At 39.3% G+C, this 17,372-nt stretch overlaps 1 protein-coding gene across 2 annotated transcripts in view; it reads right to left on the reverse strand.

Moving 5' to 3' along the window:
• The window catches only part of LOC124798566 (protein O-mannosyltransferase 1), a 163,266-nt gene that overhangs the window by 38,159 nt on the left and 107,735 nt on the right, over nt 1-17,372 (reverse strand). For both annotated transcript variants that reach the window (XM_047262025.1, XM_047262026.1), the window contains exons 7-10: nt 11,166-11,516; nt 10,963-11,076; nt 7,718-7,871; nt 7,412-7,629 (exon numbers count right to left, since the gene is read on the reverse strand). In XM_047262025.1, coding sequence (XP_047117981.1) covers nt 7,412-7,629; nt 7,718-7,871; nt 10,963-11,076; nt 11,166-11,516 — 837 coding nt within the window. The remainder of the gene's footprint in view (nt 1-7,411; nt 7,630-7,717; nt 7,872-10,962; nt 11,077-11,165; nt 11,517-17,372) is intronic.

Genomic DNA, 17,372 nt, shown 5'->3' on the forward strand with positions numbered 1-17,372 from the left:
ATGTTGCTTATCCTGCGCATGCACTACTCAGTTTGTATATTTTGCTTGTTTTTTCATAGTTCCACACAACTTCTTCCTGTTTTCTCGATTGATCCGTGTTCAGTTTTACAAGGCCTATCCACTTAGACATTAGTCGTAGCGTTGCACCAGTCTTGTGTCAAGATGCTGTCTTCATAACGAGCGTTGCATGTGAGCGGAGGTGAAACTCAGGACGAGTTAATAAAAGGCTGTATTGTAGATGATCAAATACTTCCCATCGTAAACGTTGAGGGGCATCTTCATTGGTCCTCCACTGTGCCAACTTATAACTAAATCTGAGGGGGGTGCGATGGGGAGGTTCCCTTGTAAGAAGAAAAGGTTGATTCATAGACTAAAACATGGTTTTCAAGAAAGTGAGAACGTTTTTTTTTTAGTATCAATGAATTTACGAGAAAGATAGCATCAAAAGTAAAAAACATGCAAAATTAATAGAATGAGGCAGTAAATAAGTAAATTGTGTGGATGGAGTGAACACTCCTTTGCTAGTAGCAATGTTTTAAGTATATCAATAAAAAATATTTAAAAAATGCAAGGTGATACATGACTTATCTGTTCCACATCTGGGCAACAGCTTAATAAGTGAAACAGTGTGTACCAATCACATTCACAGAGCTTAAATTCAACAGGTAGATACAATGACACCAAACAAATACATTCTAGCTCTGTTTTAGTGTAATTTCAGAGCAAATGGCTATCAGGTCAACAATGATGCAGACATGCACATAAAGTGGACTGATAGCTACCCTTTTTTTGTGTAATAATGAAGTTCCCTGATACATCAAGACCGGTGCGAATTGAAGAAAACACTAGTGAACGAGCATTAACAGACAGTTCACTAGTGGTCACTACCACCACTTGTATCTATGAAAAAGCATATACACTACAGGGAATGGAAGAGAGCACAGGATAAGCAGAATAGCCGAATGCCATGTCCTTGTTTTTTGACTCTAGTAATCACCGTCAGGATACGACAATATGTAGTTACACTCATGATGCAAAACTTTGATATTCAGAAAGGATTATTTTTCAGGGCGAGTGCACTGTTTTTGACAAAGTATGCAAAATGGCATATGAAAGAAAGAAATCAGGTATCCGAGTTTGTGCACTGAATTGCAGCTCCTGCTTTCCTCACCATTATTTCAAAATGTTGCATATATTTCAGTAGATACTTTTTGATGGATTATCAATAAAACTGAGGAGGATATTTAAAAGTAGAACACTAATTACTGAAGACCAACATAACTTGGGAAAAAAGGGACTAGCATTTACACTCTGATTATTAGCAACAGGTTATGCTTACATTATTAGTGATTGTTTTGCATTTCAATAGCTGCTATATCTCAGACAATTTCCAATTTCTGAAGTGGCATATAAGAAGCACTTCAAGGACTTTATTAATGTACAGATAAGGAAGATAATGTCAATAAAATCTGCTAGATAATAGTTTGTTACACGGTAGATAGCATGATCCTGAGTAAACCATTTTTATTTTTCATCAAAAATCTTTTAATGGATACCATGAATGTAAGCAAAGAGAATGAGCAGGTCTTTGGTATATTTTTAACTTTAAACAGCGTAATATATACCTATTTGCACTTGGTTACTTTCAAGGCACCAGGTGTTCTGCCGGACATCAGTATTGTCCATGAATGACATTTTGACAACATGAGTTGCAGCCTTCATCAGGTGCTACCTGAGACTGGCAGGCGAGTGTAACTGGTCCAATATTTATATGTACTGCCCCCCCCCCCCCCCCAATGGTCCATTCTAGGTGCTATGTCTGCAGTCCAGTCCCACCAGAAACATTCTGAGATGCTCTGCCTTTGGTGTGGTGAACTTGCATGCAAGCTGATATTCTGTTCTCAGTATACTACACCTACTACTCTGTCTAGAGTTCATTACCCATGTCCATGTTCTTAGTTCTTTTTGTTTTGAGTTCTGGTGCTGCAACTGCAGCATTTTTAGAAACTCCAGTGCAGGATACCAGTTTTGCTCAGTTGATACCCAGTGCCATGATCCATGAGTTTTTCACCACCTTTACCTTTATATTTGGGTGGTGTGAGGTAAGATGTTCTAAAAACTCACTGAACCTCTCCCTACCATGAGGCCAGATCAAAATAGTCTCCTCCACAAACCTGAAAATGCATGTGGGTTTGTGTCTAGCCATCTCTATTGCTTCCTCCTCAAATTTCGCCATGAACAGATTTGCAAACAATGAAGAAAGAGGGCTGCCCATGGCCACTCCTTCTGCCTGCCCATATTATTAGTCCCCATACAGAAAATATGTTGAAGACAGTAAATGGCTGAACAGGTCCATCAGAGCATCATCAAATTTCTCCAAAAGCAGTTCAAGCGAGTCTTTCAGTGGTACCTTCATTAATACCAGAAAACAAATCAAAACTGACCATGACATCAGATTCCGTTGCCTGAGATGTTGCAAGAAATGCTCAGAGATGAGTATGAAGTGAATGCACTTCCCCAATTTGGGCACAGCGGTCTCTTCAAGTACTTAGCTGCTGAATATGTTGATACACCAATGTTTACTGACAACTAGGCATAGTGGCACACCCTTCTTTTGTGTACTTTTGGCAGCCCATAAAGTCTAGGTTGAACTAGTGGTGCAGATTGTAGTTCTTTGGCCACCTGGTTAGGCATTCCTGTTGCCTTCTAGAGAGCCCTGGTCTTCTTGTCCACTCTGTCTGTAGAGTCACATTCCAAAATTCTGTATGCACACTCCTCCAGATGTTGACAAACTTTCTCATCATAACTGGTCTGCTGCAGAACGGCTGTAGGGGTCCCTATGTCTGCTGGCAAAATCACAATGCTGCTATCTTCCCACAGCTTCTCGAGTGCTAGCCTCTAGTCACTGAAAATGCCGAATTTTTGAGATTGTGTATCAGTGATCGCCCTGCATGTCTTGCAGAGGATATTTTCTGCCACATTTGGTGGAAGGTGTTGGCTACTTGCCCCACTACACTGATGAAACTTCTTAGGAGTAGGTGTGAAACTGAGGCCCTTGGCGAGTACCTTCAAAATGGTGTCATTAAACTGCTTGTCACTTAGATTAATCACTGTGAGAGTATCCTCCATCTGCTGTGCTTTCTAACAAATATGGCCAAACTTTACAGAATGGCACACTGAGGCATTCTTCCTGGCGCACTCTGTCAGGGACGAAGAGGCATTGCCTACCCAGTCCCAATTTTTACCTGCCAGGGAGGCAGTCATGTACAGGTGAAGGTACAAAAGGCTCCATGGCCACCACATCTAACCTGTGGCATATATCTCGAATCCTTTCTATAACAAGTGCCATGCTTGCCTGAGTTTTATCTCATTTGCCATTAGGGAATTTATGTGATGCTCGATTCTGACAAAAACTGGTACTATGTCTCCATCTCAACAGGAAGCTGAGAGAACTAAGCATTCTCCCTTTCCTTCGTTGAAGCTTGTCTAGCTTCTGCATTTCTACATAGATACTCCACAAGCCACTGTGTGGTGTGTGGTGGAGGGTACTCTGTACCACTACTTGTTGTTTCCCTTTCTCTTCCACTCACAAAAAGAACGATGGAAAAACGACTTGTCTATATGCCTCCATATGAGCCCTAATTTCTTGCATCTCATCTTCACGGTCCTTATGCATAATGTATGTTGACGAGAGTAGAATCTTTTGGCACTCAGCTTCAAATGCCGCTTCTCTAAATTTTCTCAACAGTGCTTCTTGAAAAGAACACTGTCTTCCCTCTAGGGATTCCCAAATCTTCTCCCCATGAAGTCTTTTGATGTAATTCTTCAGGCTTTCCTGGTAATCTGTTGACAGCTTATCTTTGGTCCAGTGTGCCTGCCAATAAACTTGCATTACTTTTTCGTCTGATGCACTGCCATGGTCGGTTCTATAGTCTGATTAAAATAACTTGGCAGTTGACACTTCGCATGCTGAAGGTGTCTTCCTCCAATCAGAGTGTTCAATGTTATGCTTGAAGTGTTCGCTGTTGCCAAATTGCAACAATAAATGGTCAGTTAATTTCCATTTCCATTCGAGTTCACATATTCAGTTATCATCACAGAGATCGCCTACAGTACGTAAATTTCATACAACATGGTATAAAACAGAACATTCTGAAGGCAGAAAACAATCATTGCAACTGGTTCTATACATAAATAAATTTTATGTATTTTGAAGGTATTCTGTAGTGCAGTGGTAATGTCATAACCTGCAGTGCAACAGGATGCAGGTTTGAATATCACCAGCTTATAATATTTCTTTTCTTTTTCAAATATTTACCAAATTAACTTAGATAATTATTATTTTCAAATAAATGATTTCAATCTATTTTTTTCATTTCTAATCTTTTGTTGCATCATTTTCATCACCGTTTTTAGTCTTATTATTTGCTATTATTTTTCTGGATAAGTCTTCTTTCTTTTGGAATCTGCTTGTGTCGCCTATGACCAGTGAATGAGTTGCAAGCAGGACTACTCACTGGTCAGCATCATGTCAGCCCAGTTAGCAAAAGCAAGAAGTTACAGTTTGGTTTTAGCACTGAAATTGAGTTTTTTTTTCTGTCTTGAGTTTGCTTGTACAGGTTAGCTTTCATTTGCCATGAGCTAAGTGAGTGTGATTAGTAATTATGCTGCAGGGCGCTAACCGCTATTTTCTCAGGTATACTGCACATCAAGAGGTTGTGGTTAGGTTAGGACACGAGTGTAAATTCACGCTACAAAATGCATTGTTTGCACAGCTCAGTCATTCGCATTTAAAATCGGCTGTTGACAGAGCATCTAGCATTCCTATACCTGATGGCAGCAGCTTCCAACATTGCTCCATGTTACACGAACAGCATTTCAGCACTTGTAAAGTGGCGCAAAGGGTTTGCTTGTCACCTTTAACTGAACGGCAGCTGACGTGGCAACACTGTAGTGCCAAGTGACAAACATCAACAATCAAGTAGTTTTAAATGAGCTATAGAGGTGCTCCATCTGAGCCCGTTCCCACTAAAATCCTCCTGAGATGTCCCATCTTTGGTCCGGGGCACCTTACAGTGAACTGGCATTCTGTTCTTGGTACAGTGCTTCTGTCTGGTGTTTGTTCCCCATGTCCTAATTCTCAGTTTCTCTTTTTGTTGAGTTCTGCCGCTGCGGTTGTCGCCTTCCTTATCACTGCAGTTGTTGCCTTCCTTATCAACTCCAGTACAGGATCCCAGGCTTTACCAAGCTGGTACCGAGTGTCACGATTCACTAGGTTCTTCGCCGCCTTTATCTCTACTGCCTCTCTTACGTCCCTCTATTTGGGAGTCTGTGCCAGACCCCTTGTTTTTTTCATAAATCATGGTATGATTAAGTTCCAGACAGTGTTCAACAATGGCTAATTTAGTTCCATGTCTCAGCCAAGTGTGCCTCTGATGTTCTTGGCATCTGATGTCTTCTGTCCTTGTTGTTTGCTACACTGGTACAGTATTTTATAAATCCCTAGTTTTCATAAACCAAGGTAATCTTTCACATTTTCCAGTAGTCCTCTTATTTTGGTAGGTGAACAGAACACGCACATAATGTTATGTTTCTTGAGAATCCTACTGATCTTCGAAGAAACTGATCCTTCATAGGGCAAATAAGACATAGTCTTTGCTTCATATTGCTCTTCCCTATCAAGTATCAGAGGGACTGGTTAAAAAGCTTTCTGCATGTATTTGATTGTGTACCCATTTTCACAAAAGACTGAACCTTGATGCTCTATTTCTGATATCAAACAATTTCTTTCTTTGAGAGCTTTAATGGTTTTCTACTAATCATATTTCTTTTCCCTTGGCATTTTTGCGGTGGATCCTTTCGTTCCTGAAAGTGCCTATGGTATTTATATTCTTCTGTCGGCTACATTACATTCTCTTCAGATCACTGCATCACTCAGGCAACTTGTGTCAACAAGAGAAGTAGACAAGACAGAAGACAAAAGCTTTCTGCACTGCTAGTGACAAAGTGTAGAGGACGTGAACTTCTTTCATTGGTTCGCTAGAAGACTGACAACCAGTGCAACATGAACAAACATCAGTGGATACTAACTGAACATGTCCAAATACAGTTTGCTTGTCCTGCCTACCATTTACAATGGAGGGTATTGTTGTTTGCTGATGCTTCTTCACTTGTGTTTGTCTTGATATAAAGGTGTAAATAAGGCTTTACATGAATAGCAAATCTTGTGCCCTCTTAAAGCTCACAAAACTATGCCACTACTGCCACAAATTCTGCCTTACAGAAACCAATTAGGTCAAAAAGAAAAGAAAGGATTTGCACTAAGACAAACACACATATCCCACAAATATGCCATCACACACCCTGAAGAATTTTATTGGCAGTGACAACAGCTACAAAAACCAACACTTACAAATTTTAAGTGTTTTAAAGCAGAACTTTTTCAGCTAAGAAAAGTACAAATTCTCCATACCAGCAGTAAAATGTAGGAGATTTCAAGGAATGTCTGCAATTGTAAACAATCTAAGTATTAGAAAATGAGAAGGGGAGCACTGAAAAAAATTGTGAGTAAATGCACAGTCTTAATAATGTCTCTTGTAAATGAGTTATAACTACAACATGTGGTAACTCTATTAAATATAAAAGAAAACAATTAGTAACAACAATGTTTATGACATAAGGCCAATGTCCATCTTGTCAGCTCCTAAAACAGCAACAACTTGAGGATGACATAGAAAATTTTAAAAATACAGTTGTAGCTGGAGATTCAGGGATTTTTCCAAAATTCTTTCATCAAGGTTAATAAAAAGGAAAGCTGCTGCAGCAAACTTTTTTGAAGTTTGTTTCTTTCTAGATTCAGAGTTTGGAGTTGCTTCCTTCCTCTCCTCATTAAACTTTTCCTTGTTCTTTGTGTGTATGTGTGTGTGTGTGTGTGTGTGTGTGTGTGTGTGTGTGTGTGTGTGTGGGTGGGTGGGTGGGTGGGTGTGTGCGTGGATGTGGATGTGTGTGGCCCGCATGCGCTCACCCGAGGGGGGGGGGGGGGGGGAGTAGAAGTATTTTCTAAGCTTTTGATGCAACTATCACAGTTTTGGTATGTTACTCTAGCCTGCAGGTTGAGTAGTTCATTCTTACATTACCGCACATTTATCAGATGTCAGTTGAAAACTAACATCAGTAGTTCACCTGAAAGAGAGAGAGAGAGAGAGAGAGAAAGAGAGAGAGAAAGTATACAGTCAGCATGTTGCCATTCATCTTTACCATTGAGAAGATTTACCACAACTGTAGAATTTAAAGTTATGATAGTGAGAGGTCACAATTATGATCCACGGAACATGCAAATAACTAAACAGTACAACAAGTTAATATTAATTTAACAAATGAAATGAGGAAATGTACCTGTAGAGGGACTTACATTGCTGTGCGGGCTCACCCAATATGCGATACCTCTAGTCATCGAAGGCCACTCAAGTGGTTCACTGCTGTACATATGGTTCTGAACATTTTCTTGATCTGAGAATAGCATCTTGTATTGAAGTTCAAGAAACTTCTCCCAGAAGGAAAGTGTTGTGGCTCGCAGAGGTATCATCTCTGCATTTACGAGCTCCCTTTCTCTATCTTTCTGATCCTCAGCTGTAAAAATTTTACAGTATCACCTTGTTTCAAGCATTAGGAAAAGAGAAACAAGAAACACAAAAATAAAAAATACAAAAATAAATACTTTGTGTGTACCGATGTTCTTCGACATTCCATACAGTATCGTCTTGATGAATGGCTCGGTCTGTGACCACTTCGTGTTGGTTGAAGCCCCAGTCTGGTAACTGACGTCCACTAAATTTCAAGGCTTGGCTCGAATTCACATGGATAAGATGCACCTTTAATACAAATTAAAAACAAGCAATCTAATAACAAGATGACAACAAACTAGGAACCACCTGTGTTGATGACGCAAAGCTGTGTTTCATTAAATATGGGTACTAGCAAAATTTGAAAATAGGAATGCCTACTGACCAGGCTGCCAATACAGAAAAAGCTGAATCTTCAGTTTTAATTCTTTAGTTACTAACTGACTTACTTACTTTCTTCTTCTTCGCAATGGATAGATCCTTTTCTTCCAGCATAATGAACGTTAACTTTCATTGCGTCTTGTATTTTTTTGATTTTCGTAACTACAAAATATTATGTTAAAGAGGGTAATAATAGCTCTACAAAGACAAAAAGAATAGAAGGTTTAATGGAAAGCTATCACCATACCTAACAGCAAGAAAAAGCAGAGAATAGGAAATTATGAATGAGCACACTCTACATTCTCTCTCTCTTTCTCTCCCTCTCCCCTCTCTTCCTCTTCCTCTTCCCCTTCTTCTTCTTCTTCTTCTACAGGACAACTAAATAATTCTAGTTCTCAAATCAACATATTCAATCTGTCTGTGTGTGTGTGGGGGGGGGGGGGGGGGGAGAAAGAGAGAGAAAGAGAGAGAGAGAGAGAGAGAGAGAGAGAGAGAGAGAGGGGGGGGGGGAGGATTGTAAATTAATGAAGCCCTCCATTTTTGGCAAAACATGGTTGGATCCAGGGCACAACAGATACTCTATTGTATTAATTTTGGTCTACGTTTCATCTGTATCTCACTTTACTGTTAAATATATTTATTTGACAATAAACTGTGGCTTAGAAATATTCAAATGATTGGAGAGTGGTACTATCAGGCTTACATGAGCAGGAGGAAAATGAAAACAACCACAATAAATAAATTACAGAGCTGCAGCATTTCACACAGCACAATGATGTTACAGAAAACATTGATAGTGCATCTACTTGGGAATGAATGACAAGCAATGGTGATGTAAGTAAAGTATTATTTTCATTGAAACAATGTTGATAGTACTGCAAAAAATGATTTGCAGGCTGTTTTGTGTACCTACATTGCAACAGTATGCCTGGTAATCTTGTCACTCCCAGTTTCCACATGACTATTATAAGCCATGAACAAAAGAGGCCAGCTGTTAAAACTAACTGTTCTAGTCTGTATCCAACAAAATTGTAATATGGCATCGGCCAAATGTGATGGTAATGAGGGCTCTCTGATCAGGATAGTTTTCACAATAGTTAGGGCTTCACCGTCATAATCAGGTATTTACGCCCACTATTGGGTGGTGGTTAAGACAAGAAGTGTATCATATCCAGATTTGCTCACCTTTCCATAGTTATTGTTCTTATTTTACCAGTGCACTATACACTCTGTATTTTATTCATGATGTGGAGTGAGGGTGACAGGGTTGGCTGTGAATTTTTTTTTTCACATCTTTAACTGTGTTGTAATACCCAGATCCATATTGCACAGCATGAGGCAGTACTCCAAATATGGTCAATGTCATTAGAGCCTGATGTATAGAAGTTGCTTAATGTTTCCCTGCAGTGTTAAGTGCATCTTTTGCTTTTGTACGGTATTTGGCCCACCATACATTTCTGTGTAGTGTGCATATATTCTGTTCAAGGTCTTTTCTATGTGGTGAGTAGCAACCTACCCTGTTCATATTATCATTCTATTTCAAATAGAAAATGTCTTACTAAGGTAGAAGACACAAAACAGTAGATTGTGCTGAAGGTGCTTTTATGTTTTCATGCGTTTTAGAAGAACAATATATAACTTCAGCACAGATTTGTATTCAGAAACACTGGAAAGTATTGTGAATGAAGTGCTCCTTTATGGTCAGACTCCATTGTGCTAAGAAAAGGAGTTTTATAGTTTAATGTCACAGTGACTCATAGATCATTGAAGATTAAGCAATTACCTTAGGAAAGCAGAAAATCTATATTTTAATGTCTTACTAACACACTACAGTAGTTAGACACTGAAAGCACGACTAATTTATGGGGATGGGGAAGGAATATGGTCATGGCTTTTCCAAAAACCTAAATCAGAATCCCTATTGATCCATGATGGATACATGACAGTACCACAGTAGTTAGACACTGATTGCACGACTATACGTAAGGGGATGGGGAAGGAATATGGTTATGGCTTTTCCGAAAACCTAAATCAGAATCCCTATTGATCCATCATGAATACGTCACAGTGGCCGGTCAGATATTTACCAAAGAAAAATCACCAAACAGCCGTAGGTTTTCAGAAGGTGTTATTTTACTTAGACAAGCAGTTTCGGCATCTCTTAATGCCACCTTCAGGCCTCTATGCACTCCATGTATGTAAAATCAGATACACTGATGCATGGATAACTGGAGCCAGCAATGCCTGCATTCCGTGAATTTTTGTGGAGTGAATACTTCGAAGACTTGGCGACAAGTCTTCGAAGTTCGCACTCCACTTGACAAGTCTTCAAAGTACAAACTCCACAAAAATCACGGAATTGATGGCTCTAATTATGCATGAATCAATGTATCTGATTCCTGACACACGGAGTGCACAGGGGTCTGAACATGGCACTAAAGAGATGTCAAAACTGGTAGTCTAAATAAAATAACACCTTCTGAAAACATTCAGCTATTTGGAGAATTTTTTTTGGTAAATTATATCAGAATGGCTCCCTCCTACCAAATAAAGAGTTCGGAGTCTTAAGCAAAGTGGCACTTCACTCAGTTGTTTTGTGGTCTACACAACATGTCAAATCCTACAGAATCATGTCCAGTAAAGTAGTGTGATGTTCAGACGAACACCCCTGTGTTCTATCATTTTCTATTAAGGGAAGAAAACTGAAATTTAACAGTCCGTCAAACTTCCACTTAAGTAGTGTAAGAATCAAACACAAAACACTACTATTGCTTATAACTTGGATTTTTTTATTAAGTAATGTTTTATTAAGCATTACTTTTACTAGAGAAATCATTAATTAACAGCACAAAGAATTTAATTTATTGTGAACATCATATTCTAAATTAACATCCTTATGTTTAGTTGCTCAGTGAAGTCAATGTGCAAACAAAAGATTAACAATGGAATGTAAACTTACTAGAGACTCAATCGTATGCCAGACATCCCCAACTTGATCTCTGTTGATAATATCTACTCGCCACAAGTTCTGAGCAGGCATAGACACATTGTAATCGATGTAACAGCTCACTTCCTATAGACAGTTTGGAAAACAATTTAATAACGGGGAAAAAATGAGTAGAGAAGATAATCGAAGTCTTTCCTTCTTTTAATAGACCAGACCTGATTTTGTGGTGACATTGGAGCAGCAACATCATGCGAATTTAAAGCGCGACTTGTCATTCCATGGACAAGTTGAATAACATCTCCATGTCGAATGGCATCTACAGGCTGTGACACCACAAGGTCATTCCTTAATGGACGCTTTACAATCCACCAATTGTTGACATCCTTGAATGAATAACAAGTAACTTGTTGCTGGTGAGAGCTGCCACGCTTGTCTGGGTAACGTATTGGATACACGTGGGCATGAGAGTGCAGCCAGCAAGTTCTTCCGTGAGAGTGACGAAGTGTAACTTGAGAACCGTGTGCCACTTCCAGTGGCTGTCCTCTGGTTATCGATGCCAGGCCACCCTGTGGGAGAAAGCAAATCTTTCTTATTCCAAGACTTTTTTTAATGATATTTTAAACTGAATCCTATATTATAACATCTGAATGGCCACAAATATTTTAACTTATGTCTTAGACTGGGCAATGGCATTTATGCAGGATGGACTTATAATCTATTGAAATTCTTTCTGAGCTTCTTTTTGCCCACCCGAGTGGTTTGATGTAAGGAAATCATGGCTTTAACATTTTCCCATACATATATAATAAAAATGGCAAAAAACAACAACATAAAGACACCTAATCTCAGTACTGTCAAACAAAAACAACAAAGGAAAGTGTATAGAAAGTTCTGGAAGAGCATAAATAATTTAAGAGTAAAGGTGGCCACTCACCGAACAGGCAGAAATGTAGAGCTCTCTCTCTCTCTCTCTCTCTCTCTCTCTCTCTCTCTCTCTCACACACACACACACACACACACACACACACACACACACACACACACACTGTGCTGGCTGAACACACACAGCTGGATCTGCAGTTCAGCGGGTGAAATGGGGTGGGGGTTTCCTGGTGAGGAGTGGGTGGAAGAATAAAGAGGCGGGAAACAAGGGGAAGTATTTGGGACAGGGAGCTGTGGCTCGGAGAGATGCAGCAGATGTGCAGGATAGAAATGCGAGAGGGAGGGGCAACAGGTATGCATGATAGAAACGCGAGAGGGAGGGGCAGCAAGTGCATTGACTAGTCATGTGACACACAGGCACCAGAGCAGGTGAGACTGTGCAGCTCATGATAAAGATGACATGAAAGGGTTTACTGGGGAGGGATAACTGTTGGGTAGAGGGTGTGAGGGCAGTGGGTAAGCAGAGACTGAAGGCAGGAGGATTACATGAAAGAAGGGTGTGTTTCAAGGATAAATGCCTCTTACAAAGTTCACATATGCTGGTGCTGAGGAAAGGATCCAGCTACAACAGGCTGTGAAGCAGCCTTTCCATTTGAGTATGTTGCACTCAGCAGCACTGTATGTCACTGGGTGGTCAACTCTTTCTTGAACACAATTTGGTAGTGAGCATTCATTCTGGTGGATAGTTGGTGGTCATGTGGAGATAATTGTCCAGAAATTGCTTTCACAGGTGGCCCTGCCTCAGGTGGGTTTGGGTTGAGATAAGCCTGTGACATGAACAGATTAAGCTGTGCTGAGTAGGCAAATAAGGGTAGACAAGTTAGGCAGGTCTTGCACTTGGGTCTTCACAGGGATATGACGCCTGTAGCAAGGGATTAAGACCAGGACTGGCATAAAGGTGGACCAAGATGTCATGTACATTGGGCGAGTGATGGTATAGCACTTTAAAAAGGGTGGGATGGATTGTGGACTGGATGTCCCTCATTTCCGGGCACGATGATAAGACAGTCAAAGCCCTGGCAAAGGACATGGTTCAGCTGTTTCAATCCAGGGTGATACTGGGTGACTACACGGAAGTTCCTTTGCAACTCTTCTTGGGGAGTGGTGGGAGGAATAGGGGTGTGAGAGGATATGGCACAAGAAATCTGTCTGCAGACAAGTTTACTGTAGTCAGGGAAAAACAGAGAAAGTTGAACAAAAGAGGAAATGAGAATTTGATTGCTTTAGGAATAGATTATGGAGAAGAAGAGACAAAATTTCAAGGCTTGAACATGCAAAGAATTCTAAGGTCAATGAATAATGGGTATAAAAGGTACTACAACTGATAAAGCTGAAACAAAAAGTCTATTATGATGTGGGTACCTCAGAAGAACATTCCAAAATATCTGACCAAAAAAATTTGGAAATGAAATACCAAAGAAAGGTGGAAACATGGGAGACCTCTAAGAAGGTGCAAAAATGATTTTTATGATGTAATGTGTACAAGACTACTTCTGAAACGTGACTGGATGGATAGAGAAAAGTGGAGATCAGGAAGTTAGAAATGACACTGGCCCTAAAAAGTTGTCCTGAACATATACAATGCAACTGATCGGCTTGAGGCAGGTCAGAGTGTTGCCACCATTGCAAGTAGGGCTGGAATTGAATAAAATGAGACCTCATGAATGAAGACTACTGCTATTGCCAGAACAACAGCAGTGGGCATGCATTGGATGTCATAGCTCGTGCACAGTGGGCAGAATATATCAGGACACTGTGAAGCTCATGAAAAAGATTGTTCTTCAGAGATTTTACAATCATCATCTTAATGAAACCACGTATGTAACACATCCACCTTAGCTTCATTTTTTTGTGTGAAAACCACACATGGCATCACTATCCTGCACATCACACTCTTTAGACACAGTACTGAATCTCAATACATACATCTGTGTTGGACTATGTTTCTGGGATTGTAGTTATCTTACTGGTCATGAGAGAATATGTTGCCTCATATGCATCACCGAGCAGCTTAACTAACAATTCACTCTTCTTTTTAAACCCTTGCGAGGAAATCTAGAATGATGTCACAGCGGGTAAGAGGTGGAACTCATATTCAGAGGAAACCGACTCCAATTCTCCACCTAGCCACCCGAACTCTGCATACGACTTCCTTTAATCACTTATGGGAAATGCCAGGATGGTTCATTTGAAAAGAATATAGCCAATTTGATTCCCTATCATAGTCCAAACCAAAGCTTTGATGTGTCTTCCATACCTTGTCATGAGAAAAAATAATAATCTTGCTTTTCTTGTGGGAAATTCAAATTGAAGCGACACACGAGCTATTATTACCATATTCTCTGAACCACTCTCATGCTTATTCCATTAAACTATGAGAATGGTAATTAAAAAATGGAAAATCCAGGATGGAATGTAACAATGTATAGCGGACATGCTGATTCTCAGATAGGCACAACAAAAATACTGTCAAAAAATGAGCTTTCAGCTAACAAGGCCTTTGAACACACACACACACACACACACACACACACACACACATACACACTTGAAGGGAAGATGAACTAATCCAATAATACTCTCTAATTGCTCTGATCCAGTTGAGTCCAACTGTGAATCTCACAACACTGTAAGAGAATATTTAAAATTCTACACTCACTACATTAATATTTGTTGCTCACTGCTAAGAGACTGTACAAATAACAGAGTGATGTATGACGTAACCTTTTATTCAGAAGGCAGTAACATATGATGGTCTTTTTGAATCCCAGGAGAAATCTTATAGCTTCAGCATCTACAACAATTGTTGCAATGATAGTGTTGCGAGTGCCTATGGATGTTTGGTGAAATACAAGCCCATGCACGACCCCAGAAAACTAGTCCATTGTGAATGGTGATCAACTGGTTTTTGGGACTACTCTATCATTACCCAAACTGGACATGCAGGTAGATCTAAGCATCATGTGTTAAGTGTGTATGTATCATGTAAAGATGAGGTGACTTACCGAACGAAAGCGCTGGCAGGTCGATAGACACACAAACAAACACAAACATACACACAAAATTCAAGCTTTCGCAACAAAGTGTTGCCTCATCAGGAAAGAGGGAAGGAGAGGGGAAGACGAAAGGAAGTGGGTTTTAAGGGAGAGGGTAAGGAGTCATTCCAATCCCGGGAGCGGAAAGACTTACCTTAGGGGGAAAAAAGGACAGGTATACACTCGCACACACGCACATATCCATCCACACATACAGACACAAGCAGACATATTTAAATATGTGTGTGTTTGTGTTTGTTTGTATGTCTATCGACCTGCCAGCACTTTCGTTCGGTAAGTCACCTCATCTTTGTTTTTATATATAATTTTTCCCACGTGGAATGTTTCCCTCTAGTGTGTGTGTCTATATATATATATATATATATATATATATATATATATATATATATATATATATATATATATATATATATATATATGCAAGTCTGTGAATTATCAATGGTATGTCTTTTAAGATATGTAAAATGAAGTGACTAAGGGCCAGTCTGTGCACACCTCCATTCAGCTCCTAAGAAACTGTAGCTATGTGATCATCAGGAAATGGGCATTGAAATTTCCTTACATCAACCTACTCAAGCAGAGAAGAAGGGGCGGAGGTGTAAAAGAACTTCAGTTGATTTTGTATCTATCCTACATTAACAACTATTATGCAGTCCGAGACATATTTAAAAATCTTCAACTTTGAGACTGACATAAAGATACATTTGGGCAATACAAGATTGTTTTCAGAGAAACTGCTATCACTGCTACAAATCAAAAAATGAAACACAGCAAATTATAAATAATATAAAATGGAAATCTTTACAAATTATTTTTGCTCTTGGTTGGAAAAAACAGTATCTATTGCAAACAAATGAAGATAAACAAATAGAGAACAGCTTTAAAAAATTCTAGCACTTATCGGTTCTACATAACAGCCTGTGTCATGTTCTTATGAATGACTCTTCTTACAGTTTATATTGCATGAGGCTTTTCATAATAATTAGATAGCTGTAAATTGAAACTAATAAAGTGCTTAACTTTTCCCCACACTTGACAGTTTTACTACCTTTCATTCTCTCTATTGTGGTATGAACTGTCAAGAAGATGTGGTCAGTGATAGTGTGTGGAACACAGTGCACTGCAGCACAGCATCACGCAGTATGTCAAGTGCTGTGACGAATGTTTCACAGTCTATTGTGGCCATTACTGTTATATGAATGATCAGCAGTATGTTAGTATGGACATGCCAGCGTCTACGAAATATTTTTCATTTGATTTTAAGAAAACTATTAGTAAAAAAGTTAGTCTTTAGCATCTTACAGAAATCCAGTTCATTTTGAGAGGAGATTTAAGACTTTGTGCAGTGGTGCGCAGTGCATCTAATTTTTTTCTGAGAGCATTATGAGTAATCTTGGTTTTTTTGTGAATAACCTGGTTGTGACACCATCATATTACATTATTGGATCAAGGTACCACAGACTAGGTTTTGGTAAATGTTAGCATGCAAAGAGGTGAGCATTTTTCTGTATGATTAATACTCGAAACTTGTTTAACTATCGAGATATGAGAGTAGCTATAATTTTTTCAATGACACAATTTTTAACAGCTCATTAAAAAAGAAGTACCATGACACAGCACATGTTAATGTTTACAGTATTCTATGTAGGTCTTCTGACCTTAAACTGAAACAAGACTGCTACTGTTCTACAGGATGTAATTGATAAGTAACGATAAGTTTTAATTGTCCCTCTCTGCACCAAAGCATTTTATATGCAACTTATAGACTGCTTTATACCCCCCACATGCAACATCAACTTGCCAGCTAGTCTTCACATCATCATTACTGAAATGATCTTTATGTCAGTGCACATTGCCTATGAAAATGCAGCTCTTTTTAAAAACACACACACACACACACACACACACACACACACACACACACACACACACACACAAGTGCAACGTATTATTTCCTGTGCATCATATTTGCACTCCACAATTCCTGAAGGACAGGGACAATATAATATGCTAGATGTGTGTTCCTGATGACTGCAGTTTTTCAAGACTTTTGTTGGGCCATAGTTCACAATTATAATTAGCTTTACCATCACCACTTTAACTATAATGACACAATGGTAGATTTAATATTTGGTGGCCAAAAATCTGAATATATTTTCGATTATCCTGCATGCCTGAGACAATGACAATTAAAAACAGTTCGTATAAAAACATTGCCTACTTCCATCAGCATGGATATAGCAAAATGTAGTCAGATGAAAAGCCTCACCTGAAGCAAATGCATATAGCAGCGAGGTGTCATTACTAGGCAGCACAGCCACTCTATGTTAAGTCTAACGAATGCCACACCAGGTAGTTACTTGAAATCTGTGTACCCAAAAACTCCCCATCACTCACTATCTTCTTGCAGCACTAATGTCCACC

The sequence above is a fragment of the Schistocerca piceifrons genome, chromosome 5 (genome assembly GCF_021461385.2).
Source record: "Schistocerca piceifrons isolate TAMUIC-IGC-003096 chromosome 5, iqSchPice1.1, whole genome shotgun sequence".
Lineage (NCBI taxonomy): Eukaryota > Metazoa > Arthropoda > Insecta > Orthoptera > Acrididae > Schistocerca > Schistocerca piceifrons.